Raw genomic sequence first — 26389 nt, 5'->3', positions numbered from 1 at the left:
AAAAATACAGGTCTGTCTGTCTCTCTCTTTCATCTTAACAATATTCCAGAGCTTGAGTCAGTAAGTTTATTAAATAGCTCTAGTATTTTTTAATTCCTTGAGCTTTTCTTTATATATAAGGTCGTGTTATGTGAAAACAGACCAATTTTATTCTTTCCTTTGTATGCCTTTTATGTATTTTCTTAATTGAACAGGCTGTAAAGTCAAGTACACTATTAAATCAAAATAATAAGGCTGGAGATGTAATGTGCTTATGTAGTATGCCAGAGGATCCTGCTTTTATCCCTTCTGCCTTGGAGACATTGAGACATTTTACTTCTGTTTTCATTTGTTTTCTAGGGATGAGATTTTTGTGAAGAACCACTGTTAATTGTCCTTTCAAATTTAATATGACTTACCAATGAAACTATCTCTCTTAGCCTCTAAGTATTGATTTGTCCTGTTATTTATTATATCTACGTAGTTTCCATTTACTTGTGTCAATTCTGGCAGTTAATATCCTTCTCTAAATTAGTCTGTTTTATCTAATGAATTTAATTGGTCTGCATAGAGTCTTCCATAGTGTTCTCCTGGAGTCATAATTATGTCTTTAAGGTTAATAAATTTTTCATTCCTAATTTTAAAAGAGGTATATCAATTTGTTGATTTTTCTCATGAAACAACTTTGGCGTCTTCTCCCCCCCCCTCCCCGAGGGAGGAGCAGCCTTGCTAGGCCACAGAGGAGGACATTGTAGCTAGTCCTGAAGATACCTGATAAGCTAGGGTCAGATGGAAGGTGAGGAGACCTCCCCTAGCAGTGGACTTGGAGAGGGGCAGGGAGGATATGAGGGCAGGAGGGTGGAATTGGGAGGGAATGAGGAATGAGGAAGAGGGCTACAACTGGAATACAAAGTAAATGACCTGTGATTGATATAAAAAAAAAACTTTCTATTTTGTTAATTCTCTCTGTTATCTACTGTCTACACCATTGTTTTCTGCTTTACACTTTATTACTTTTTTAATTTATTGCAGTTTAGCTTGCTTTTTGTTACTATTTTTTCTTTCAATTTTCGATTTCTTTAATTTCTTTTTTTTATTCTTTTCTCATTCCAAATGTGATTTGTCCTCCCTCCCTTCTCCTCATTATTCCCACCTCTTCTCCCCTTCAGATCCACTCCCTCTGCCTTCCCTTAGAAAAGAGAAATTCGGCAAGGGACATCAACCACACATGGCATAACAAACACATATCATCAGAGCAAATCTGGACAAGTCAACACAGTAGGAGGAAAAGGGTCCCACAAGTAGGCAAGAGAATCAGGGACAGCTCCCTGTCCACTGTTAAGACTTGGGGAGTGGCATGCATGCAGAAAGGGGAGGGAGGGTGGGATCGGCAGGGGAGGAGGGAGGGGCTTATGGGGGGATACAAAATGAATAAAGTGTAATTAATAGAAAAAAAAGATTCCCACATGAACACCAAGCTACTTAGCCATAACATATATTCAGAGAACATAGGTCAGACTCATGTAGGCTGCCTGATTGCTGGGAGTCCCCCTTAGTCCCAGTCTGTCGATTTTGTGGGCTGTTCTTGTTGTGTGTCCCTGACCCATCTGGTTCCTCTGATCTTTCCTCTCCCTCCTCATCAGGAGCAAGGAGAGGTATATGTGAGAGTTTGGATAGAGGAAGGGAAGGAAAGGGAAATGACGTTATAACATCAAAAAATAAAAGGCATTTTCTTTTTAGAAATCTCTTAAGGCTCTTTTGAACACAGTATTGTTAAAATCTTAAACACACACACATTTTCTGAATGAGTGTTTGCCTTCATGTATGTGTGTGTATCACCAATGTCCCTGGTACCCTTGGGAGTCAGAAGAAAGCAACTGAAACCCTGGAACTAGAGTTAGATGTGGTTGTGAGCTATCATGTGTATCCAGGAAATTGAACCAAAGTCTTCTCCAAGTGGATCTGGAGAGGATAATCACAGGGCTCATCAAATTTCTCATCTCACTTGGATCCCAGTGCTCTTAACTACTGATCACCTCTGCACCTCCTCTTCTGCATTCTTGGTGATCTCTTCCCAGTTGTTCTACCCATTACTGAAGGTGGGGTATTAAGTTCTCTAACTCTTATTGCTGAATTGTGCAGTTGTCACTTTAGCTCTAACATTTTATTTCATGCACTTTGGAAATTTATTTTTTCCTGTATATATAAATATATTTTCTTATGATTAAAAATGTATTCCTTTCTCTATAGTACCAACTTTTTCTCCAATGTCTGGGTTTTTGGTTTTTTGTTTGTTCTTTATTTTTAGACTAATATATCTCTCTAGGTCTCTTGGTGGCTTGCTCATGACTTATTTTCTATTGTACACTGACTATTTCTATACTGTGTGCCTGCAACTTCAGTGTCACTCTGCCTGGCAAAATACACTTAGATTATGTTTTTATTAAATTATGCATTTAGACTGATTGTTGAAAACTTTTTAATGTAATGCAATTTTGGAAAAGTTAAAATTTATGAGTGACATTCTGCTCTCTCAATTCAGGAAGTTTTCTTCAGTTCTCCAAGCCTGTGAAATGTAGTAGGCCAGGATATTCACAGGGCTCATCAAGTTTCTCATCTCACTTGGATCCTAGTCTTTACTGCTTTATGCCTGACATTTTTTGCAAAGCTTTATTCCATATTTTTGTCTTCTTGTTGAGGTAGGAAAATAAATATTCTCTATCTTTGCCATAGCTGGAAGTCTTTCTAAAGCTTTCATTTCTCAATCCTTTATCTCAGTTGCAATTTAAAAATAAGACACTTTTCCCATTAACTATATGTAATATGATGTATAGTTTCACTTTATCCCCCATGTGGGAAGTAGAATTTTTTTAGATTGTATAATAATTAGTTTTTATTTTAAAATAATAGAATAAAAATTAGTTTTTAAACTAGTGTATGAAAAAATAGGGTTCATTGTGGTATTTCATACACAAATGCTATTATACTTTGCCCTTATTTGTCTTCCTCCACCACTGTACTCCCACGTCCCTCTGTACCCCCTCTTGTTGGACCCTTTTCTCTCCTCAAATAGTATCCTATTTTTCTTGTTTTGAACTCTTTAAATTTACAAACAAGAAAGTTTTGAGTAACAACGAAAACTTTTTTGGTGTGTGTTCAGAGTGTTCAAAGGGAGGAAAGAGAAAAACATCTTTTAATTTATATATGGTGCTGGACATGGTGGCAGTAGAGAGTGGTGCTGAGAAGTAGAACAATCATTACATCAAAGCCATCCTGGACCGAGAAAAAAATCTCTATATCACTCTCATTTTCCATGTACTATCATGAGTCATAGAGCTGTAAACTAAGAAAATGTCTTCTCAATCACTTCAACGTATTTCCTTTTAGACCTTTTTCCTTTGATCATGGAAACATGATCAAAATAACTTCCTAAGGAATAAAAGTGATTGATGGAATTGTTGAAAAGCTAGGAGAGCATCGCCTATAGTACATCTAAAAATTCTTGTATATCTCTACCTAATTCGAGCATAGGAAAGAGTCAACTATTAGTTTCTAAAGTCTTAAGAATCCAAACAAAAGTTTTTTGAAGATTAAATGTTGATCTAATGCTAGTGTCATATTCCCACAAAAAGATCTGACTGACTTGTTACACAAGCTATGTTCAAGTTACATGGGCTATATTTATTGTATCTAATATGTTTAGGTGTGAATCTAAGAATTAAACACAACCTCCAATACTTTGGTCTTCCTAAAATGAGCATAAACTTAATATAAGAGGGGAAGAAACAGAGCAAAAAAGCAAGTTCATCCATATGTTTCTTAATTTACTAGCAAAACGGTGAAAACAATAATAATGGTAGTCTAAAGTGAAATATATTTAAAAGTCCCTACAGACATCTGGTCCTTGAAAATGAGATACAAATGCAAAATGTTGAAATTTTTCTTGGGGTTGCTAGTTTTGAAATAGAGAAGGAATTATAACCCCTTTTTTTTTTTTCTGGTGAAACTTAAGAATCTCTTTTCCATTTTTATCATTTCTCTGGTTCCTTTGTTAGCTGAAATGCTAATCCAGAATGTTGCCAGTGACATAGAAGACCCTATAATGGATATTCTGAGATTGAAAACTCAAGAATGTGATTGCTTCTAGTTTAGTTGTATGAACTCAAATACTTCGTATTAAGGAAAACCAGCGGCTTCTCCCTAAATTCTCAAGACTTTGTTTAACTTTACCCCATTTACATAGCACAGCACTGTATGTTGCTGACAAATTCCAATGTAGCATGCAACAGTGGTTCCTAATTGCTTTAGCATTTATCATGCACAAGAGACGAGAGAGAAGTCTCATTTTGTAAAGCTCAGTTGCATTCCTTATCTCTGAAGTACACTTAAGCAGCAAGCTGGGACTTAAGGTAGCTGCGTGAAAGCCAGCATTTATTAACATGCATATCTTGGAGGAAAAATGAATTGGATTTTCTAAGAGAAAATATAGCCCAACCTCATTCTGTGCATTAATTTTGCATAGTTTCACTTTTGCACATTTTACAAATGAGGGGCCAAGCTCTGTCTCACCCACATAAATTCTCATGCTCACATTTTTTTTCAGGTTATGCTTTATTTCAGCTTTGTTTGCAAACATTTCTTAAAGCATTTTGGTGCATTTCTTTTGAGGTCTATTAGTACCTATTAATGTTTTTCTAAATAGTCATTGGATGTACTTAACCAGTGTGTACTTAGGCATCTTTTATCTGACAAGTATTCTGAGTTTTAAAGAAACAGTACACACTTTCTTGAGAATGACATATTTTGCTATGCTTTATAGCTGAATAAAATTCCATTGTGTAAATATATTCCATGCTCTTTATTCATTGCTCTGTTCATTGACACCTAGGCTGACCCCATAACTTGGCACTGTGAATAGGATGTGAAAGTAGAAATGAAACTATCTGGAGGAATGAATGGGAATAACAGTAGGGTGGGGAAAATGTAGGGTGAGGTAAATAATGCCAAAGAACATGATATATTTGTATGGCGATGTCTTTTTAAAACCCATCACTATGCACATCACTGTGCACTATGCACCCAATGTTTGTATTAAAAATGAAAGAACCCCTTGAAATCTTACAAAAACTATTTGGTTACATGCATAAGACAAGAAGTGTTAGGAAGCTGAGGTTTTGTGAACTATTATATACAGGAGCTTCCTGCAACTGATAGTTTTGCTGATAGTCAGCAGTCTCTCCCTACTGTTCTGGGACTTGAAGTTGTTAAGAATTAACCGCTAAATGGGCATACAATAATTATATAAGCTGAAAAGCACCACTATTCTTATTTGTCTTTTAAAACTCATTCAAGATAAATAATGTGTGTGTGTGTGTAGTATATATAAAAGTATGTATACAGCCTCATAAAATGAAGATTACACACATATACATAAATACACACATATATAATGTGTGGAAATTAGTATTTATAAATTTTTATATACATATATAAAATTAAAGTAACTAAAGTTCTGTCTTTTGAGGAATTTGTAATGACAAAGGTACTTTAATTCTATTTTTCCATTGTAGTTTGAGATGTGCCCAGAAAGCACAGTCAGTACAATCTATTGGTCTGCCCAGGGACTTAAGACCTGCCTTTTTAGCCTGTGACCCATTTGATTTGTGTGCATCCACTGGTCCCAGATTTGTTCCCATTGTTCTATGTGGCAAAGTTAACTAGGGGAAGACCATGTAGATAAAGGGGTCATCATGTTTTAAATGATCACATTTTTTAATCTTAATTTTTATTTATTCATTTTACATCTAGGTCATAGGCCTCTCCTCTCCCCTGTACCATCCTCCCTCCCTGTTTCCCCTATGCCTTTCCCATACTCCTCAGAGAAGGGGAGTCCCCTTACCCACCCACCCCAGAATATCAAGTCGCATCTGGACTGAGTACATCTTCTTTCCCTATGACCTGGTGAGATAGCCAGAGGAAAGTGATCAAAAAGCAGGCAACAGAGTCAGTCCCCATTTTTCTTAATAAGAATCCCATATGAGGACGGAGCTGCCCATTGGCTACATCTGTGTAGGGGGCTTAGGTCCAGTTCATGCATGGTCCTTGATTGTTGCTTCAATCTCCACAACACTCTACCCCCTTGGTCCTGGTTAGTTGGCTCTGTTGGTCTTCTTGTGAAGCTCCTGTCCCCTTGGGTCCTTCTATCTTTCCCTGTACTCTTCCACAAGACTCCCTTCATTCCACCCCATGTTTGGTTGTAGGAATCTGCATTTGTTTCCATTAGTTGGTGGGTGGAGCCACTCAGAGGACACTTATGCTAGGCTTCCATCTGCCTGTGGAGTCCAATAAAGTTGACATAATTTGTAGATAAATTCATGGTATCCAATCTACTTTTCCTTCTATAGTCCATCATTGTGAAAATGCTGTCTATTGGTGTATTTTTCATGTACTAATATTTTCTTTTTCCATGCTTAAAAGTAAGGCAGTGAAGGGGGAGTCTTTCAAAGCATAATGTTAAGAGGCAAGTGAAGGAGATAAAGTTGGATTATAAACAACCACTTCACCTTACTAGAGTAGTGGATTCAATATAGTAGTCAATATAATAATGTAAACTTTGGGCACTCATTTTGTAGATTGTTTTATACTGGCATCACCTCTACATTTTTATATTTGAGAGTGAGTTGAGTCTATTAACTCTATCAAAAAGCTTCTATTTGTAGCCAAAGTGACTGACATGTTTTAGTTGCCCCAACTTATTCATTCTAGGAAATGACTGGCAGTCAATTCTACAAGAGCAGGAAAATATACTTGTAATGAAGCCAAGACAACTGTACATGAATAAAATGAAACTTCACACAAGTAACTTACATTAACACATTTATTGCAAGTAGCTCTATGGAAAAGCAAGTCAGATATACATATATATTTATATAAACACTATACAGAGTTGCAAGGTCATCTCCCAAAACTGCAAACAAGATGCAAACAAGAAAATTTAAGAGTATTTACAAAGGAAGGCAAACACAGAGCAACTCAAAGCAGATCTGTGAAGAAGAAATAGCAAATGTAATGAACTTTTGGAACCATAGCTTTAGGTTTTACTGATCAGGTAATTATGTATGACACCAAACTAATGTAGCGGTCACATACACAAATCGTTCCATCATTAGTTTTTTCAGCAGCATAAACTAGTCACTGGAAGGTAAGTGGTATGTCGGTACACAAATTCCATTGATTCTTCCAGCACAATACTGAATAAATCAATTATGTCTGTAAACTAAGAAACTGTGTTTAAAAGATTGCATATTTGTTATGCTGTACCTGTTACTATTTGTCCCTGTGACTAATTGTATATACTGTTGTGTATGAGGTTTCCATTCATTTATTCAGCAAGTGTGCTACCCCTTTTATCTACCTTATGTACCCTGTCTTTTGGCAGCCCCTGAACCAAATACGTGAATAAAGTAATACAGCAGTTTCCCCCAAATAATCTTTCATGTTACAATTCTGAACGATTATGACAACTCACTTCGATATAAAATGGTAACGAAAAGTCTGAAGAAAGGCTGCATAGAGAGTACACTGTTATGATGAACAAAAGCCACACTGCATTACTGAATTAGGTAGGAACAAGAGAGGCACCTGGAGAGAGTGATGAAAGAAACCAATGCCCTAGCAACGACCAGACACCTGGTTAATGGCTGGCCTTGAAGCCACACCCTCTCCTCAGCACAATTCACATGGAAAAAGGAGCACCCCTCCCCCCATCCCTTTGCTTAGTAGGCAGGGAGAAACAATAGAAGTCAACTCGGTTCTTCAGAAAGTTAGTTCAGCAACATGTACTAGAAGCCTGCTCAAAGACAAAAGCACACGTTCAAAGATGTAGGAACCGAGTGGCAGAGAACTTCAGGTAAATATTACACTACTCCAAAGTTGTACATTAAATGAGAAGCATTTTTTTTAAACAGAGTTACACACAACAGGTACATCTATAATCACGTGTTCACAGGTACAAAAAGGTGCACATACACACAAATGTGTGCATTCACACACTTGCACTCACACAGTTTTGCAGACACTTGCTAAAACACTCACCCATCTGTCAGATGATGAGGTTTTGCCAGTGATGGTACTAAAGCCAAGAGCTGTGTACCACTATGTAACAAAACTCTAAGCAAGCTTCAAGACCTTTGTACCTATCCTGTGTGGTTACCATCTGCTATTTTCATGTTCCCAAAGGTCTAGGTTCCTAAAATCTTAATTCAGTTTCCATCAGAAGCAAGCAAAAGTAGGAAGGGGGAGCTTGCTCTGATTTTTTTTTTCTTTTAAAATTGTACATCTTATATTGGCTCAATGATTCAGAATGAAACAAGGCCTTATAAGAGGTTCCTTTTGGCTTAAGTTTTAGGCAGATGATCAATTGATGGGTATACCCTAATTTCTGAATATAGGAAACTTAATTTCTTTCTAGGTATCCTGGACATAAGGGGGAGAATCATTACTGGGGGAAAAGCCAGAAAGAGGGGAAGGCAGTTTGAAGGGTAGGACGGAGGAGACTCCAGAGAGGCAAAAAAGGATATGAAGGCTTACTTGCCTCTTTCCAGGAATAAATGTAGGTTTCAAAATAAAATCAAAACAATGTTTGGAAATGCTCAATCTGATAGCAGACCATCACCAGGTTCTACACAAACAAGTAGACAACCTGTTCCTTGGCTCTGCCTTTAAAATGCTAGAAATATTTTGTCAAGATATCACTTTAGTTCATGTCTAGTGTCAACAGAATGTCATAGTATTGTTAATGAGCAAAATCTAAGATAATCTGCTCTTTAGTCATGTCTTTAAAATACTGAAAATGCCCCGTCAATATAGAAGTTCAGTTCATAATAATTTTTTGACCAAGAAATGTTTTAAGCATGTACTGCTCAGAAAAAAAAAAAATATTCCAGGTCATACCTACCTTCTCATTCACATATGTTTCTTTATCTGCCATCGTTTAAAGATGTTCACATTGAAAATTCATCCAGGTATTTTATGTCATTAAAATTGATGCTGATTCTATTTATATAGACTCAACACATTTTTAGAGAGGAAAATCATACTTTTATGAGATACTAACTTATAGCATCTCATTCTTTTCAAAAAGGCAGATCAGGGAAACTAGGAAACAAAGCCAATGTACAGTGTACACATCCTTAAGTCAGCCAATGGATCGAGGAGTCAGTAGCAAGAATGAACTCCATGAGGCTCATTCAGCTGTCACAGTCCAATTGTTGAGTGGTAGAAATTGAGATTGCTTTCTTTTCAGAAGCTTCAGAATTTTCTTTCTTTTAGGCAGATCTGGAGTAGATGAAGATTAAATTCTGTATCATTTTTCTTCTAAAATGTGTTTGGTTTTGTTGACAATGTAATAACTCTAAAATAAATAACAAGACAAAAAGTTATTTTCAAAATTAACATGAAGTACCATCACCCCCTCTGCATTCGAAAACAAAAGGAAACAAAACCAAAAGAGGTTCCTGAGAGATGAATTGAGGATGCTGCCTTGGTGTAGACATAGTTAATCAATAATCAATATTGTGAGCTGACTGTGCCAAAAAAAAACAAAAAAAAAACAAAAAAAAACCAAAAACAAAAAAAACAAAAACAAAAACAAAACAAAAAAAAAAAAACAAGTTGGGCAAAAACACTAGGAAAGTTACAATTTACCCAGGATGCCACCTTGACATTGCTGGTGGAAAGTTGATTGGAATGTGTGAATACTCTCCTATTTTGTGCCAGTTGGTCCCCTGAAGGAGGCCTTAGACAGAGAATGTTCTTCTTTCTCCTGCATGCTTAAGTCTACTTTTACCTTAGGTGACACAAGTCAAAGGATTTAAGAATATCCTTGATAATAGTCTCCGGACTAAATTATGGAAATTCTTCTAGGAGAACTAGTTATAACTACAAAGATTTGGCTGAAATTTCCATTTCTCTATCAAAAAGATACAGCTTTCTTAACTACTAATGTATTAACTATACATGATTGGGAACATGGTTTATAAAGCAGTGGGAATTAAATATGTGGATGAAGTTACTGGAATGAAGAAGGGAAAGAAAATGCCCAATAAGTAGATTATGGAGTGCCAATGTTACTTTAGGCCCTGGCTACAAAGCAGCCAATACTTCATGTTACCTGAAACTTCAAGCTTAAGGAATCCAGGGAAAGCTTCCTCCACAGTAGGCTTCAAGTAAAAGATCTTCAGTTAACCAGAAGTAGTTATTTCTTTTTACAAATATTTTGATTAATGCAACATAATTGAGCACCAAAGTCTCCATTCCTTCTGTATTTTTGTGGTTGTTAATTACATTCATTGTAGAGATCTTTCCTTCATAGTAAAAAGCTTAAAAAGAAGAACCCTAAATGTGAAAGTATTAAGTCTTCCTGTGAGCACTGAATTTGTGAAATTTAAGTTCTACTAAGATAGAGAGTATATATGGTCATTACAGAACAGCAAACTGTGGGTGTGTATATTAACAACTCATTTTCTTATGACAAAATTGGGTTAGGTAGGTATCCTGGAATTATATTTAAATGTTGTCTACACATTTTTAACAGAAACATGATACAAGGGTATCTCATAAATTTAGTTTATTTTAATATGCACTATATTTATAAGTTTTTATATATATTACATTAAAATTACTTCAATAGGATTTTCTGAATATCATATATCATGTGCTACACTTCATGTATAAATTAAGGCCCTAAGTATCCAAGAGATAATGCTTGGAATTAGGACGATTTATTGTTATTGGGGTCATTTTTCTTCTTTGCTTTAAGAAAAATAACAGCAGTTCTTCCAAAGATTTTATTCCTATTTCCATGCCTTCCTATAACACTTGCATCAACACTGGGTGAAGAGTGAATAACCTACTAAAACCAAGCAATTGGTTGTATAATTTCAAGTTTACAAAATATATTTGTGTGTGGGAATAAGGCTTTCCAAACTAGGATAATCTCCTAATAATTTAACTTGCTTTTACAATGCTTTATTGGAACTGGAACCACAGATTTGCTTTTATAATTATGCTTTTCTTAGGGCCATATTAAAATGAGTTTACATTTCCTGAACACATTGTAAAAAACAGCAAAAGGAAGCAATTCACAAGATTGCTAGATAGTGGAAGAAAGCAATTCAGCATTAAACCTCATTCCTAAATGTCTACAAAAGGAATATCAAAGAGCTGACATTCACACCATGTGTTCCTTTCCTATTCTTTATAACATCTCACCACCTGAAAAATGAATGGTAATACCTTGGGAAGTGTTATCTGGTCTGCGTTTATTTTTTCACTTGATACTGACAGGTTTTAAACACTTTCCTTATTGTGTACATAATTTTCCAATTAGTCAAAGCTCTTTTTAACATCAAGTTAATTCCACCCTTTTAATAAAGTTTTTTTTTCTTTATAAGAAAGAGAACTTTAAAGGCCTTTGATAGGTCAAAAGTTTTCTCTTCTGATTCTTCCAGAGTCTGTAAGGTATTGTTTTGTTCTTATAAACTAATAAAGACAATTTCTCTGCTTCAATTTTGATAATGTTAAAAACTGGAACATTAATCTTTAATACATTAATGAAGCATACATGACTTTAGGACCCCTGAAAATTTATAGCTTGAACCAAGAAGGCAGTTTCTCCAGAGTATTCCAGATCTCTTTATAAGAAACATAAATGTCCCTCTATTAGGGTTTGAAATCTGAAACAGCAGACCAGAGAAAGATGTAATTCCAACAGAACGTAGGATTGTTCTCTTGCTTTCTTTCCATCATCCCAACCTTATTGTCTCAGTTATTTTTTCAGGTCTGATTTTCCTCCATATCAAAGTCATATTGAAAACACTATTCATTACACAGTATGCTAGCCTCACAATCTATTGGTGATCACATTATCAGAGGTAATCATGTAAATCAACCAAAGCAAAGAAACCAAAGTGAATGAAGGGAAATGGAAGCCTGGGCCCCGTAGATGAATATGTAAAATTCAATCATGCTACTTAGCTTAGCAGTTGTTGGGTTATATGCAAGTTTCATCTCTTCAATAAGAACTGTTCTCACATTTCTGTGCTTGATGAATATACAGGATGATGATCCTGTATAAGTTGATAAATAGGAAGTACTGTCCCTACAGCAAGAAAATTAACAAGAACTTCTACTGGTCTTTACAATGCCACCCATACTATCTCTTTCTTAAAGCAAAGGATAAAATATGTCTTTCTCACAGTGGCAATGATTTTCCAAGAGAACTGTCAAAAGAATCTGAAATGAAAATTGATGCCACTTGTAAAGCTCCATTCTTTTTAAAGGACAGCCTTATTGTTTGACATCTGCCCTTCACGATCAGGCTCTGGGACACAAGCTGGTTCATTCCAGTCCTAATTCTTTATAAATAGGTTGTTTGGGGATCAGTCACTTTATTTTTCATCTTAAGTTAGTTTCCCCACCATAGCCTAACATACACTTGGGCTCCTTCACTCTGCTGTCTAGTTACTGCTAACACAAAGAATGCAAGTAAGTAGAATTTTAATATGTTCAGTCTTCAATTTTCAAAAGATATATAGTCCCAGGTTTATTGTTAGTTGAAACTTGTAATAAACTACCTCATAGAAACAGTTGTAAAAAATGATCTACATATGACTCTATTTAACCTCTTTAGTTCTTGAACCAACAAAAGAACTGTTTTATCCAATCATTTCTGTGAGATGCATTGAAGGTTTCAATTTGGAACTCCAGGGAAATAGGTCTTCCAGCCATGATGGATGATAGAAAAAATAATGTCTCCTAAAGTTGAAAAGTTAAAATTACGTTCCCTAGTCACTCATTCAAGGGCACGGCGGAGGGACATGTGAGAGGTTTTCAAGATCAATTTGGAGTTATAGACTTGATTGATATTATATATTCCAAGTCTTCAAGTAGAAAATTAGTAATCATATTGAGGCAAATTATATAAATTTTAAGATCTAGCTAGAGTTATCACAATTTATGGGGAATAAATATTCAGCACATTTCAAAGGTCTGATTAGCATCACACATATTGTTGTCAATCTAAGCATAAAAATAGTTTTAAATATAACCCTGGATACCACTGTGCCAAAAATGACAGTGGACCAAGCAGGACACTCTCAGAAGTGTACAATGTAAAATGTAATCCCTACAAGAAAAGCTGCTGCTTTCTGCTGAGATCAAGCAAGCTGGGGCTAAGGACATCTATGCCAGTAGTTCTAAATAGGTCTTAGTGGATTCCTAGAATTGACCCTCAATTTCTCTATTAGAGAGAAACCAGGTAAAGTCATTTTTTTTTTTCTGAACTATAGGGCACAAGTCAGGTAAAGAGCAGCTTGACAATCCAGGTCATGAAATATAAACAATGGCAACAATGAAGAAGGTATATCAGAATGCAGGGAAAAATAGCAATCACTTTTTCATTTCTCTCAATAAATATTTAAGTATCCTTTTTTTATTTGAAAAGGAATTACTTCATTAGTCTAAAGTAAAAAACAAAACAAAACAAAAACCTTTAAATGAATGCAAATTGAAACCAGCATATTTGTTAATATTAAAAGCTCCTAAAAACGTCCCATCTTAAATGTTAAGCTCATGATTCCACATCTGTGTGCCCAATAATCAGTGTAGAGTAGCGAGAGAACAATCTTATGTTCATAAAGCAAACATAAAATCTTAACAATGTTATTAATAGGTTTAAAGTTTGCATTTTGATAGTTGTGCCAAAAACCCAAGAAGATTATAATGTATTCATTTCATTATTCTAAAATTTGTCTAAGTTTCCATTTCTCACCCAGTAAATGATCCCCAAAGTTGCTCAACAACTCCTCTAACATCAAACATACTATGGGTTTTAAGCATTTTTAAAATTTGGATATTTATTTATTTAAAATTTTTATTCATTATATACCCTGATTGCAGTCCCCTCTCTCAACTGCCCCCAGTCTCAACTTCCCTTCCTCTTCCCCTTCCCCTAGTCCACTGAAAAGAGAAGTTCTCCACCGTTGCTGTCTGCCTATAGCCTGTATCAGGACAGTCTGGATCCACCTCCTCCCTGGCCTGGCAATGCTGCATCACCAGGGGCACATGATCAAAGAGCAGTCAACTGAGTTCATGGTAGAAGCAGCCCCTGCTCCCCTCACTCAGAGATATATATGGAGACTAAGCTGCCAATCAGCCACATCTGAGCAGGGGGTCTAAGTCCTCTCCATTCATGATCCTCCATTGGTGCATAAGTCTCTGCAGGACCACCTTACAAAAGGTTTTTCCAAAAACTGCCAATAAAATGTCTGGGATATTTTTACATAGTCTTAAAGGCCTTAAAAACGTGCTAAAGAAAATGAATTTAATTTTAAACAAGCATTATTTAATGTCCCACAGAGAGGATATGATTCAAGTCTTCTAAAGTCTGCCTTCCTAAACAGCCTAAAGCATGGTGTGCGCACAAATACACCAGCATACATATTTACAGCATCTTTTTACCCTGTCTGTCTTATTTTACCCTGTTATGCTCACTGTAGTAGTTTAGATTAAATACTAGATTGATACAGAAAGAATAAATTAAATGAAAACCTCACAATAGTTGACAAATGCCATTATTAGCAAAGCCATAGAAATCTAAATTCAGTTAAGGAGAGGACCAATAATCAGAATTTACTGACAACACCTCAATTCACTTACTTTCCTTTCCAATGTTTCTTTTTTATTTAAACACTTAGATATAACACACACACACACACACACACACACACACACACACACACGCACGCACACAATTTGTGCTTGGGAAATAAAAGCAGCTAACTCCCCTCTAGATCAGATTTAAAACATTAAGTTCCAGCTAAGGTCAATATTTTTTATTCTAAAAGGGCCATGGCAAACAGTTCAATATAACAAAGATCACCTGAGCCCTGACAAATGGTCCAGTTAGAACACTCTGAGTGAATTACAATAAAATTTGCTACCACTGAATTAAAGCATTCTTATATTTTTGCTCCCAATGCTTTCATAACAATACAAATATGACAAATTAAGCACTTGCTTAAAGGGCATTGTGATGTGTTAGATGGGGCATTAGATTGGAAAACAGATGTTTGAGTTACATTTCCAGCTCTGCCACTTACCTTCATGAATACAGGAAAATTCTTTACTCCAGTTTCACTTTCAGTACTTACAATCAGTAAAATAATGAATGGGAATGTGTTTTTAAAAATACATGTCAATCAATCTGTAACAATAAATCATTCCCTCAATCAACAAGCTGACAATTTAACAACAGTCCATTTCTTGCTGCAATGGCCAGCCATGTCTGTTCCAACATGAAGGTTTTTGTTTTTTGTTTTATGTTTGTTTGTTTGTTTGTTTTTGAGAAACCCAAGTTTGTTTCCCAAGATAAACACCTGCCAATGACTTGGAAGTATTTTGGTTCATGTTTGGCGATTAGAGACAGGGAAAGAAAGCTAAATATCCTGGTTGAGTATTTATGAATGTCTGGTGTACATAATTAAAGTCTTGGCCCTGGTTTCAATGTTTTGTTCCTAGCTGACATTTTCTATCCTGGAAGCATCAGTCTTAAAATAGAACAAATGCAAATGAATAATGATTGCCAACAACTTTAGCTAACTTTAACTGAGTGAAATACTCTTTAATTGTTTAGGTCAAATACTTCGCTTCTCAACAAAGAAAGATCCAGATTTGGGGGCGGGGGGAGATGATGAACGCTGTATAAAATAAGTTATAGCTGTGACCCATAAGTTATAGCTGGAAGTTCTCTGGTATCTGGAGATTATTTTCTAGTTATTAACAATAAATAAATCTAATACATTAAAAATGATTTGCTTCAGCACCTATAATTTATAGCAACAGGACTTGGCAGCAGGACAATGGTAAAAAAGCTCGTGCTTCCTATGTGGCTGTAGTAGGAACTAAAGTGTCAAAATCTAATTACTAGTTTTTGGCCTTTTAATACAAAGTGCTGTCATAATATAACTAATTTGGCTGACCAATTATTTCATGCCATCTACAGCTGCCCATTTCATACCCTTATGTCATGAATAAAAATATCAGGGAAATTTACATCACAAATCACTTCAACCTATCAATTTTATATCAAATAAATTATTAAAAGAAGCAAAAAGGCACACAAGGACTTAGGAATAGACTAAATCACATGGGAAATGACACTCTTCTAAATGCTAATGTGTTCAAAAGCTGAAGCCTTCATCATTGAAGAATTGCTTTAAAATATTTCCTTCATTAAAAAAATACATACACATATTCTGGATGTTTCTTTCTAATTGATTTAAACAAGTAAATATAAAATACATCAAGCTTGACTGTAGATAAATAAGTTTATATGAATTATAATCTCACATTATAAACAGATCTCAACATAAAGATCGCAACTGTGAATAATCATGTGTAATACTATTAATGAAAGTAAAGCCATAAAAATGTGACTCAGAATTTTTACTTAGCTTTGTGTTCCTAAATATAGTAGTTAACACTCACAACCAAGATACTGATCCTAACTACATAAAATAATACATAATACTTCAATATGCCAGTTCTAAACATATTCCATAAATTAAAATTAATGTATTAAGCTGTGTGACTTCTAATATTGTGCCTTATTTCTTATTCACAACACTGTTTGTTTCTTAACATCATGTATTCAGTTTTTTATGCTAAATAAGAAAATAAAGATAGAACAGAAATATATGGAAGTTCATCTATAGCTTTAGAGGGAAACATGATCAGATTTATTTGGCACGTTTTAAACACTTGACAGACAACACTTTATCGATTCACATTAAAATGCTAACTAGCATCACTTTCTGCAATAGGTTGTTTCAATACCACACTTCTTCCTGTGCCCTTCCATATGCTATATTGCAACAAATTACATGTCACATCTCTCTTTAAAACCAAAAATTAGCTAGTTTTCAAAGAAAATCTAAATCTTCAATTTAAATGCTTAAAATTTTACCTCAGTGTTAAAACAATGACAAAATAAAAATACATTTTATTTGTACAATGATCTCATGTTCCAAAATGCTTCCATAGTCATTGACATATATCAGTGTAAGCTTCTGCCTATCTATGAGATACGACTTCAATGGTATAGTCCCCCAATAAAGTTAGGAATTTCCTCAATAAACAATACAATTATAGCATATTAGGTATTCAATATAGTTACAAAGCCATTAGTCAGTAATTTATGCAAATATAATGGCCACTGCATAGCAATAATCCTCAGATCAGAGTTTATTTGAAGAACAGTATGATCTCACTATTTTTATCTTTTTGTGTGAACAAAGATCAGAACATGTAGGCATTGGAAAATGTAAGCATCATTTAAAAAAATCACGGGTCACAAGCAGTTACTCTTCTGATGTTGAATTTTACATCAAAGTTGTACATAGTACCTTGAGCAGTTATGGTTCAGCATAAGACCTAACTATAACTTATTAGAAATGTAATTTATGAATTTTAAATACATAATTACGAGAGTAGTGCTCTGTGTGTGTGAGTGAGAGAGTGGTGAGAGAGTTGGGGAGAAGCTAACAATTTAAAGAACTTTTGAATTAAGTTAAGGCAAGCCAAAGCAATTGGATTAAGGCAAGCCAAAGCATCCTTTTGTTGTTTTAATGATCACTCTTTTGGCATATCTGTGCTGCAAATGTGAGTTTTTGTATGGCAAGTTTTCTATAGCAAAGAGAAAAAGAGGAGATAGGAGGCTACACGTGCACTAAATGGGGAGCTGGTAAGGTGACTGCTGTGATCAGTCCCTGGCTTGTTCTGCCTGATCAAGCAAAATGGGTAAAGATCAAATCACAAAAGCATTCCAGAGAGCAAGTAAAGCAAAACTCTTCATCAAACTGACTCCTAGAATGAAAACTGCTAGAGACCAGCCCTTCCCAGAGAATGCAGCATATTCTTCTAAGGAGAGAAGGCAGGGCAGGCTACATGGGTATCCTCTGCAAACATTTCTTGAGAATCTCTCAAGACAACATTGTGCACTTTTGTACACAGATGCACGTTTTGTTCTTATAGTCCTTCTCTTCCTTCAGAAAATTAGGCCTTGAAAAGCTCCCACTGCTCCTGGAGCCCTGTCTTCTTCCTTCAGCCTTTTTATCTTGCTTTCCTCAATCTCCCGGAAGACACACCAATTAAATATTTTAGATGCTTTTTAAAGCTTTGAAACAGTATTTCTAGCCATATTCAAGATGCCTCTACACCCTCTGTAGAGAGATGGGGTAAGGGAACCAAAAGACGAAAATGAAGCACAGCAAAAGTGACTTGCCTTTCCCTACCAGTGACAGAAAAGGAACACTCACGATTTCTCACAATTTATCCTGTGAAAAAACAAAAACACCCTTTCCAGAGTGTGTTTTTAATCCCCTGGGGTTTTATGCATCCTCTCCCCATTCAGCTGACAAACAAGAGTTAACCTTTTGGGCAAACCAAAGCAAACCAGCCAAACAATGACTGCTTGTTAGAAAGTAACTATGTTAATAGATGGACGGTTACTGCTAAACTCTCTGTGCTCTCATTCAAGCCCTGCACTTAACTTAGATTGAGCACTCAAAGAAAAGTACCTTTTAATTGTGGGCAGAACTCAAGTTTCTGAAGAATGAGTGGCTGGAACTCAGTTTCTGAAGAATCTAGAGAAGCGGCAGTACCTTTGAAAGCTGTGAGTCTTTTAATTTTAACTGCTTCTAAGAAGTAAATCCAATGTTTAACAATTGACTCCATCAGCTAAATTCATGGGTTAGTTAAAAGCTTATCTTTTCTCAAAGATCAAAAAGGTATCATGTGAAAATTAAAACTGAATTCTACTCTCACTAAAACAACACTAGTAAATGAACTTATAGCTAACACTGTACCAAGTAAAGCATCGACTCATTCACTCATTAGGCATTTTCCACTAACTCTAGGAATTTTAATTATGAATTCACCAACCTCTTTTCGGAGAGTGGTCACTTTTTATAGTCACGTCTGGCAAAGTCCATTCTCACGTAAATGTCGTCTTCATCATCGTCATTGTCCTCAGACTCTGCTCTTTCTGTAGGTCTTAGCGCCCGACGTTGACGAGGCGGCAGTGGGGGAGCAGCTGCGTGGACCTCCAGGTCCTCACCTCTGGCAGCTTGATTAAGGTCTCCAGGATTCCAGCCTGCTGCAATGTCCTGGACCCCTCTTACAGCGCGGGGACCAAGAGCATTAGCAACAGGTTGGAACCAGGGAGCTGACGCAGAGTCAAATCCTGCAGCTGCATGAAAACCAGCAAAGATAGCGCCAAAGCCGGGGGCCACTGCGAGCGCAGAGACTACTACTAAAGCCCTGCTCACTGCCAAGAGTGGCGTCCCAGCCTGAGCAGCAACCCTGGCAGAAGCGGAGGGAAGGTCTCTCCCTAATCTGTCAGTTGGGAAAGCAAAGAGAGCGGGTCGGGTGTTGGCAAATAAACTTTGGGACCAGCTTTGTGGGCTTCTTCTCTCCTGCACTTCCTCCTGTATCAGCCTAGCTACAGGTGGCAGTTCAGAGCATTGGCCAGGAAAGAGAGAAATATCCATACAGCACTCAGAGAATGGGTCAACTAAATAGATTCGACCGGTTTGAGCATCATAGCGAATGGTACTGTCAGCAAAAGGCACGGCTGTTGTCACGGCAGGGTTGAAAATCACTTCAATGTGTTCACCCTCCTCCACAATAGCATTGCTTGGAGAAGGACGAAAGGGCCACCTAGCACCAGCCAGAGAAATGGAATTGGCACCTGGTAGAACTCTTAAAAGATCTAAGAGGCGGATTGCTGGATTTGGAAAGGGCACCCCGAATTCAGCATTCAGGTAACTGGAAAAAGCTGTGCTTCTGGGGTCAGTAATTAAGCCCCAGGAATCTGGCAGTCTGTAAGTAGAGGGAGCCGGCATAGGTCTCTCTCTCTTAAATAAGTCAATGTTGATATAGTCGGGAGAGCTGTCATCTCCTCTCTGCTCCTGTGTGGGCTTTATTGGTTTGGGCTTTATTTTATTTCCTTTTGCAATTAAAGAGAGTTGGTTAAGTCTCTTAGCCTTGTTCACTGGGAGAACATCATCTGAAGGCTTTGCAGGTGACCCCCTATCTCCAGGTTTTGAGAATGACCCCTCAATTAAAGGCTTTGATGCTACATTTTTGGTGTCCTGGCTAAAGGAGGTTCCTTTGTCTAGACCCCTCCCCAGGTATTTTCCAGGTAACATCGGAACATACTCACTATGGTCACACTGTCCCAAGGGTGAGCTCTGAAAGGGGTTTGGCAGAGAAAAGTAAGAGCTCCAACTTTTGGAGGAAGAGCCTCCCTGAGGATTGGGGGGACTTTTAGGAATTGCACCTGCTCCAGGAGCCATAAACATGTAGTCACTGTCACTGTCATTGTCCTTTGAGTCATCCTCTTTATTAGCGTCTGGTGCTTTCAGAGCACTTGGGGCAGGTGGTGGTGGGCTCACTCTGGGAAACATCATCATGTACCCTCTGGAGTCTTCAAAGGGTGACCTAGAGTGGCGCTTCTCGAAAGCAGAGAAATTCTGAGGAGCCATTGGCATATAATCACTGGAACAGGCAAGAGGAGCAGCAACCCCTGGCCTCATTGGTACATATGGGTCATCCTCATCGTCATCAAAAGCTCTGCCTCTGTGAGGCACCCTGGCTGCACCTTCCGGGGGGGTCTCCATCTCTCTCACTTCTTTGGATTCTTTGCATTCTTTTGTGGCTCTTCTGTCTGCACAAAAATAAAGTCGGAATCTCCGCCCAGACTTCCCTTTTCCACCAGTTGCTCCAGCCGGTGGGGGTGGAGGAGGGGTTGGGGGTGGAGGAGGCAGCATTTGCTGGTGCTTGCTTTGAGTGAACTTGCCAAAGTAGGATCTTTTCTTCAGAGATTTGCCACGGTCACCATCATCAGAGTTTTTCCCACGTCCTGAGCCCTTGCTCCCTCCTGAGTTTTTGCTACCACCTGAGCCACGACCATCTCCGGATCCCTGGCCGCTCCCTGAGCCATGGCCACCTCCAGGCCTCTGGCCTCCGCCTGAGCCGTGGCCACCCGCTGTGCCCTGGCCAGTTCCTGAATACTGGTTTCCTCCTGCACCCTGGCCTCCCGAGCCCTGGCCACCTCCAGATCCCTGCCTCCCACCTGAGCACTGGTTTCCTCCTGAGCTTTGACTACTGGAGCCTTGGCCGGTTGAGCCCTGTCCACCTCCTGAGCCTTGGCCACGTCCTGAGCCCCAGCTGTTCATGAAGGGCATGGAATCACCTCCGTTTCCTTCCTTGCTCTCCTTGTCCTTTTCTTCAGAATTGCCAGACCTGGAGCCCAAGGCTCTGTCGTTGGGGGCTTCTTCAGGCTGTGGTACAGGCTGTGGGCTGGGTGTTAAGCGATGGAATAATCTGGGTAGTACTGAGACGGCTCTCTGGGACCCGCGAGCTCTTGGCAGGTGCTCACTTCCTCTCCTGGAGGGAGGCAGAGGCGCGCTGCGTGTGATGAAGCGCCTGGGGAAGAGCATCTCCTCTTCCCTGTCACCAATACCCCCGAGGTGGCAAAACTGCTGAAAGCGGGATCTTCGGAGCCAGCCTCCAGGCTCCAGTGGAAGCAAGCCCAGGTGCCTCCTAGTGGACAGCAGGGTTAACAGGTGGGCGCCAACACTAATGCCGTAGTTGAGGCATCGGGCTCGGTATTCCTCTGCGCACAAGGCTCTCATCTTCTCCAAAAACAACTCATGCATATTTTGGGCCACCACACAGTCATCCACTTGCATCCACAGCTCCCCTGGACCGATGACAGTAGACCTGCCGACTTCCAAGAAGAAGTATTGCTCCGAGTGCCCACAGCGACGAATGCTCAGGAGCTGAACTACCACACTGGCCACGTCAGTATTAAGCCTCACAAACATAACCTTTTCGTTGGTAAGACACAGCCGGAACACACCGCTCAGCTCTTTTCTGTGCCCCAGCCCCCTAGGTTTCACTACTACCTGCCACACATCTTTATAGAAGGGTGGCTCCGTCGCCACTGATGCCTCCCAGGCTGCTGGTTCTCCGTCCGGCTGTGCCCCTAGTGTGAAGCAGTGGCGGCGCCTGCTCTCGAGGATGAGGCTGCTGAGTAGCAAGTACCAGCTTTCTTGTTCATACTCGTTGTCGGCCACCATCGCGAAGTACTCGTCCTGGGTGAAAAGGGCAATAAGGTGTCGGTACCTGGCATCAGCGCGCTGGCTCACGGAGAAGCACTGGTACAGGATGATCACGCGCCGTGGTGGGATGAGCGTGGGCACCGCAGCCCCAGAGGCGGCCGCCGCTGCAGCAGCCGCCGCGGCGCGGACACTGTGCCGGAACTTCCTGGCGTTTGTGTAGTATTCGAGTCGAGCTGGAGCATCTGCTGTCTCGAGTTTAAGTACGAAGTAACGCTTATGTCCATGCTTTTGCTTCCTCAGGTAGCCGCGTTTGCAGACTTCATCCCCGACGGGGAGGTCCTCCTCTTCGGACTCAGAGTCTGACCGGGAGCCAGTGGCTGTGGAGAGCCACATGGCTCCCGGACAGGATGACCTGGTCCCAATGAGTGCGGTCGGGGTTTCCGAGGAAAGAAGCGGGGTGGTCGCCACTGCTGCTAGAGCTGCGGAGGCTTTGGCTGCTTCAGCTCTCAGTCTCCTAAGCGCTTGGTTGCCAGCAAAGGAGCAACTCGCCATGGTGATGCACGGTGGTTTTAAGGTAAGCGGAGGTGGGGGGGCGGGCTGGAGAAGGGAGGGCTGGGGGAAAAGAGGCGTTTTCTCCCCAGTCTGCCCGCCCAGACCCCTCCCGCCTAGGTCTGGGTCACCGCCCACTTCACTGGGCTTTCAGCAGAGGCAAAACAACACGTGATCATTGCCTCACGCGGCGGTCCGCTCCAGATCCAGCTGCCAGAGCGGTGGAGAGGCGAAAGTGGCCATCAGCAGAGGAGTGGGAGGGGGACAAGGAAGGGGGACCTGGTACCAGAGAGGCAGGGCCATCTTCAAATAGGCAGAGATCCTTTGGGTGAATACAAGGACCTTTGGTTCAAGGCAGAACCGACGGGAAGAAGCAGGGTTCTCTAGCCACACAAAACCTAGTGTGGAGTCCCAGAAGGCTAGGGCGGAGGGTAGACATAAGGGGTGAAGGACAGAGCGGCCAGCCATGGGGCCAGGATAGGTTGCCACAGCCCACATTCATTCGACTGGAGGGGGCTAGAGATGGTAGGAGGGGATGGGGCTGACACAGTGTAGGATGGTTTGTTTGTTTATGTAGGAAGCCAGGTGAACCCTTTGCAAGGCCCTGATTGGTTATAGTACAAGCCAATGGGAGGATCCAGCAAGGGGGTGGCCCTGGATTCATTAATTTAGTGGAAGTGGGGACCTGGTGGGCGGAAGGATGAGGAGTCTTGGTTGGGGTTCCATAGTAAGCTTCTTAATCTAGTGTCTCTGGGTCAGGCGGTAAACAACCCTCAGAAAAAGCTGTTAATGGTGGTGATAAATTCCTGCAAATCCCAGAGCCATGGTGACCCCCTCTGCCAGGAGCCCTCTCTTCTTTTTCTTATTGCTCACATTTTCCGTTGTGATTGCAGTCTACTCTAGTTCCTCCCGCCTCTCACTATGAGCAGTTCTTCTTCGTAGAAAGAGTCAGTTATCTTTGGAAACATGGTATCTACCTGGGTGCTCAGACCTGCTGCACATCCGACTGCACTTGCTTCCTTGCCCTCTCCATTCCTGACAAAAGTCAACAATTTTTAAGACTCAGGAATTACAGAGATGCCTTCAAAACTAACACTATCTGTACACACAGAGTGTATTTCTAGTCCAGGAAACACAGATTCTGTCGAAGTAGTGTTTCTATTTGATGACGACTATGAAAGTACAAATTTGGGAGCCTGAGAAGTATATAGCCATGTTGGAAACAGCCGGACTTACTGAAACAAACAAACAAACAAACAAACAAACAAAAAAACAGGATTGAGCTGTCATGATATACGCCCCCCCCCCCCCAGGGCAGTGCTTTGAAATGGTGCCTTTTAAGGAATTAACAAATGCTAACTTTCTTTTTCCTTGAAGGAGACTGGAAAACTTTACGAAAAACAAAAAGCTCTTATCAGGAACACATGACTTTGAATATATTTTACATCCTTCACTTCAAGAAGGTCTTTGCTTCACTTCAGTTTACAAATTGACATCACAAAAATAAGAACCTACTCCCTCCCTTCTTGGAGAAAGTGCCTGAGTGTAAGTTGTAAGTGTAATTTCCTAAAACTATTTTTCCTGTCCTTCTCTCCACTCTCCTATCCTCTTCTCCTATATCCTCTTCTTCCCTGTCTTGTCCTCCTCTCCCACCTCTTCCCCTCCCCTCATCTCTCTCAATTTCTGCCAAAGCTCTGATGTACTCATCTCAGCCTCTTATAGATAGGGATAAAGACATGTTGAGATGTTGAAAAGAAGGATGGTTGGACAAAAAAAAAATTCTTTTTTCAAAGAGAATTTCACCTTTCCTACAGTAGATACTGCAAAGGGTAATATTTATAAATCTAACAGCAAAGTAAGCAAGGATACAGCATAAAAATATACTCCATCTCCTTTTTCTTAAGAATTCCCTTTGCTTAGAAGAACACGTTAAAATAGATGGCACCTTCATGATGTTCAGGTTCGGAACGGAGGAAGTGGTTTTATTTGAGACCCAAAGATTAGGAACCATCATTAACATGTCTTTTGCTTCCAGCAGTTTATAAATACAGTGTATTCACAGGTGGTAGAAACAACCATGGTTTGGGGAATGGGCTGGAGACCATATGAATAAAGGGCTGAGAGCAGGATGAATGTGAATGAACTGGGGTTCCTACCCACAGGTTTCAGCTGCCTAGTCATGTATGTACAAGATTCAGTGCACTTAGAATCGAAACGATCATGCATATATTAATTTGAAATTTTATGATATTTTGTAACATTCTAAATGCACTGTTTTGCTTCTGATAGAGTTGTAAAAAGACAATGCATTTGAAAATACTGTAACATAACATTTGAAATATATCAAATACATTGAAGTGTTTGTTAAATAAAATTTGCAAAATACTGAACTGATTCAATAATCCTTTTGTCTCTAACGCCTATATATACAAAATGTCTACATAGAGCATTATAGACTTATATATAATTTGTTTTATTATTCTTTTCACTCTGCATTATAAGGAAAATCTTTCTCATAGTTTTATGAATCAGCCTAAACACCATTTTAATAGTAGTATAATATCCCACATAGTAGTGATAAGACAATATATTCTGAGTTCTAAGGTATATTATTGTAATTAATCATTTTTTTCAGTTCTGTAAATAATACTGCCATGAAAATCTTGAATTATGCCTTTAAAATGTTTAAATCATTACTTTTACAAATTGAAGACTAGAATTACTGGCATAAAAATATGTATATTTCATATATTATTTTTTAAGTATTTTATTACTTTACTCTGCAATCACATCATTTGTCACTATTGGATATTCTTAGTTTTAAAAATACTAATAAACAAAATTCTATCTCACTGTTAAATTTTTCATTTTTTTTTTACCAGTATGGTAAAATGTCTATCTGCTATGTATTGTCTTCTGTAAAGTATCCTTTTAATTTCTTTGCTTCATCCATTGGATTCTTATTTTATGTATTGATTAGTTTATATAATAAAGATTTTTAAATTTTGTCATATTTATTACAAGTTTTTTTCCTTCAGCTGCTGATTTTAAAAAAATCTCATCAAACTTGATTTCCTTCTATTCTAAAGAGAGTTGTAAATTTTACTCAACAGATTTTGCAGGTCAGGCTAACAGAGTGCTATCAGAATCCCTTCTAATCATCTCTTTAAGTGATCATATAGCTGACCTTGTATGTTTTTTGAAAGGTTGGTTTTCATGTCAATTAATTATTAGAGAGAATTTACTCTAGATCAATTTATATATCATTCTGAAACAATATGATGGTATTCTCTGGTGTAGGGGGAACCAGTGTATTTTTTAAAAAGGGATTTTTTTTTTTAAGAAACACAGTGAATGGTTAACCATGCTGATCATTTTTTGCTCAACATACATTAGTTGACTACAGCAAAGTGGAATTAGAGCTCTAGTGAGATGTTTCATGCAGGGATTTTTTTTTGTATGTTTCTTACAATAAAAGTGAATCTGGAAGCATGAACCCTGGAGAGCAGAGAGAATATTTCACTAGAATAGCATCATTTTCTTCCCCTTAGGTCAATCAAAGTTCTTGTGTGCTGGAGTTGTTCCAGTACAGAAACTTTTGGGAGAGACTACTATTATTGAATGAAATGCAGCAGATGCTGCAGCTTGTCTAGCATATATTCAAACTTTCATGT

At 38.7% G+C, this 26389-nt stretch overlaps 1 protein-coding gene across 1 annotated transcript; it reads right to left on the bottom strand.

Annotated features, from left to right (window-relative positions):
* Positions 1 to 9062: 9062 nt before the first annotated feature.
* Irs4 (insulin receptor substrate 4) lies at positions 9063 to 22718 on the bottom strand. The gene is made up of 2 exons (XM_055604936.1): positions 18982 to 22718; positions 9063 to 9391 (listed from the first exon to the last, which is right to left on the bottom strand). The coding sequence occupies exon 1, from the start codon at positions 22716 to 22718 to the stop codon at positions 18999 to 19001; it is 3720 nt and encodes a 1239-aa protein (XP_055460911.1). The 3' UTR covers positions 9063 to 9391; positions 18982 to 18998.
* Positions 22719 to 26389: the final 3671 nt, after the last annotated feature.

This window comes from Psammomys obesus, unplaced genomic scaffold (genome assembly GCF_907164565.1).
Source record: "Psammomys obesus unplaced genomic scaffold, mPsaObe1.curated_primary_1811, whole genome shotgun sequence".
Lineage (NCBI taxonomy): Eukaryota > Metazoa > Chordata > Mammalia > Rodentia > Muridae > Psammomys > Psammomys obesus.
The sequence above is the reverse complement of the archived record's forward strand: the minus strand, read 5'-3'. Positions and strand labels throughout refer to the sequence as shown.

Excerpts from the sequence above, each read along its gene's own strand:
- Irs4 (XM_055604936.1), bottom strand. The coding sequence starts at position 22,718 with ATGGCGAGTTGCTCCTTTGCTGGCAACCAAGCGCTTAGGAGACTGAGA.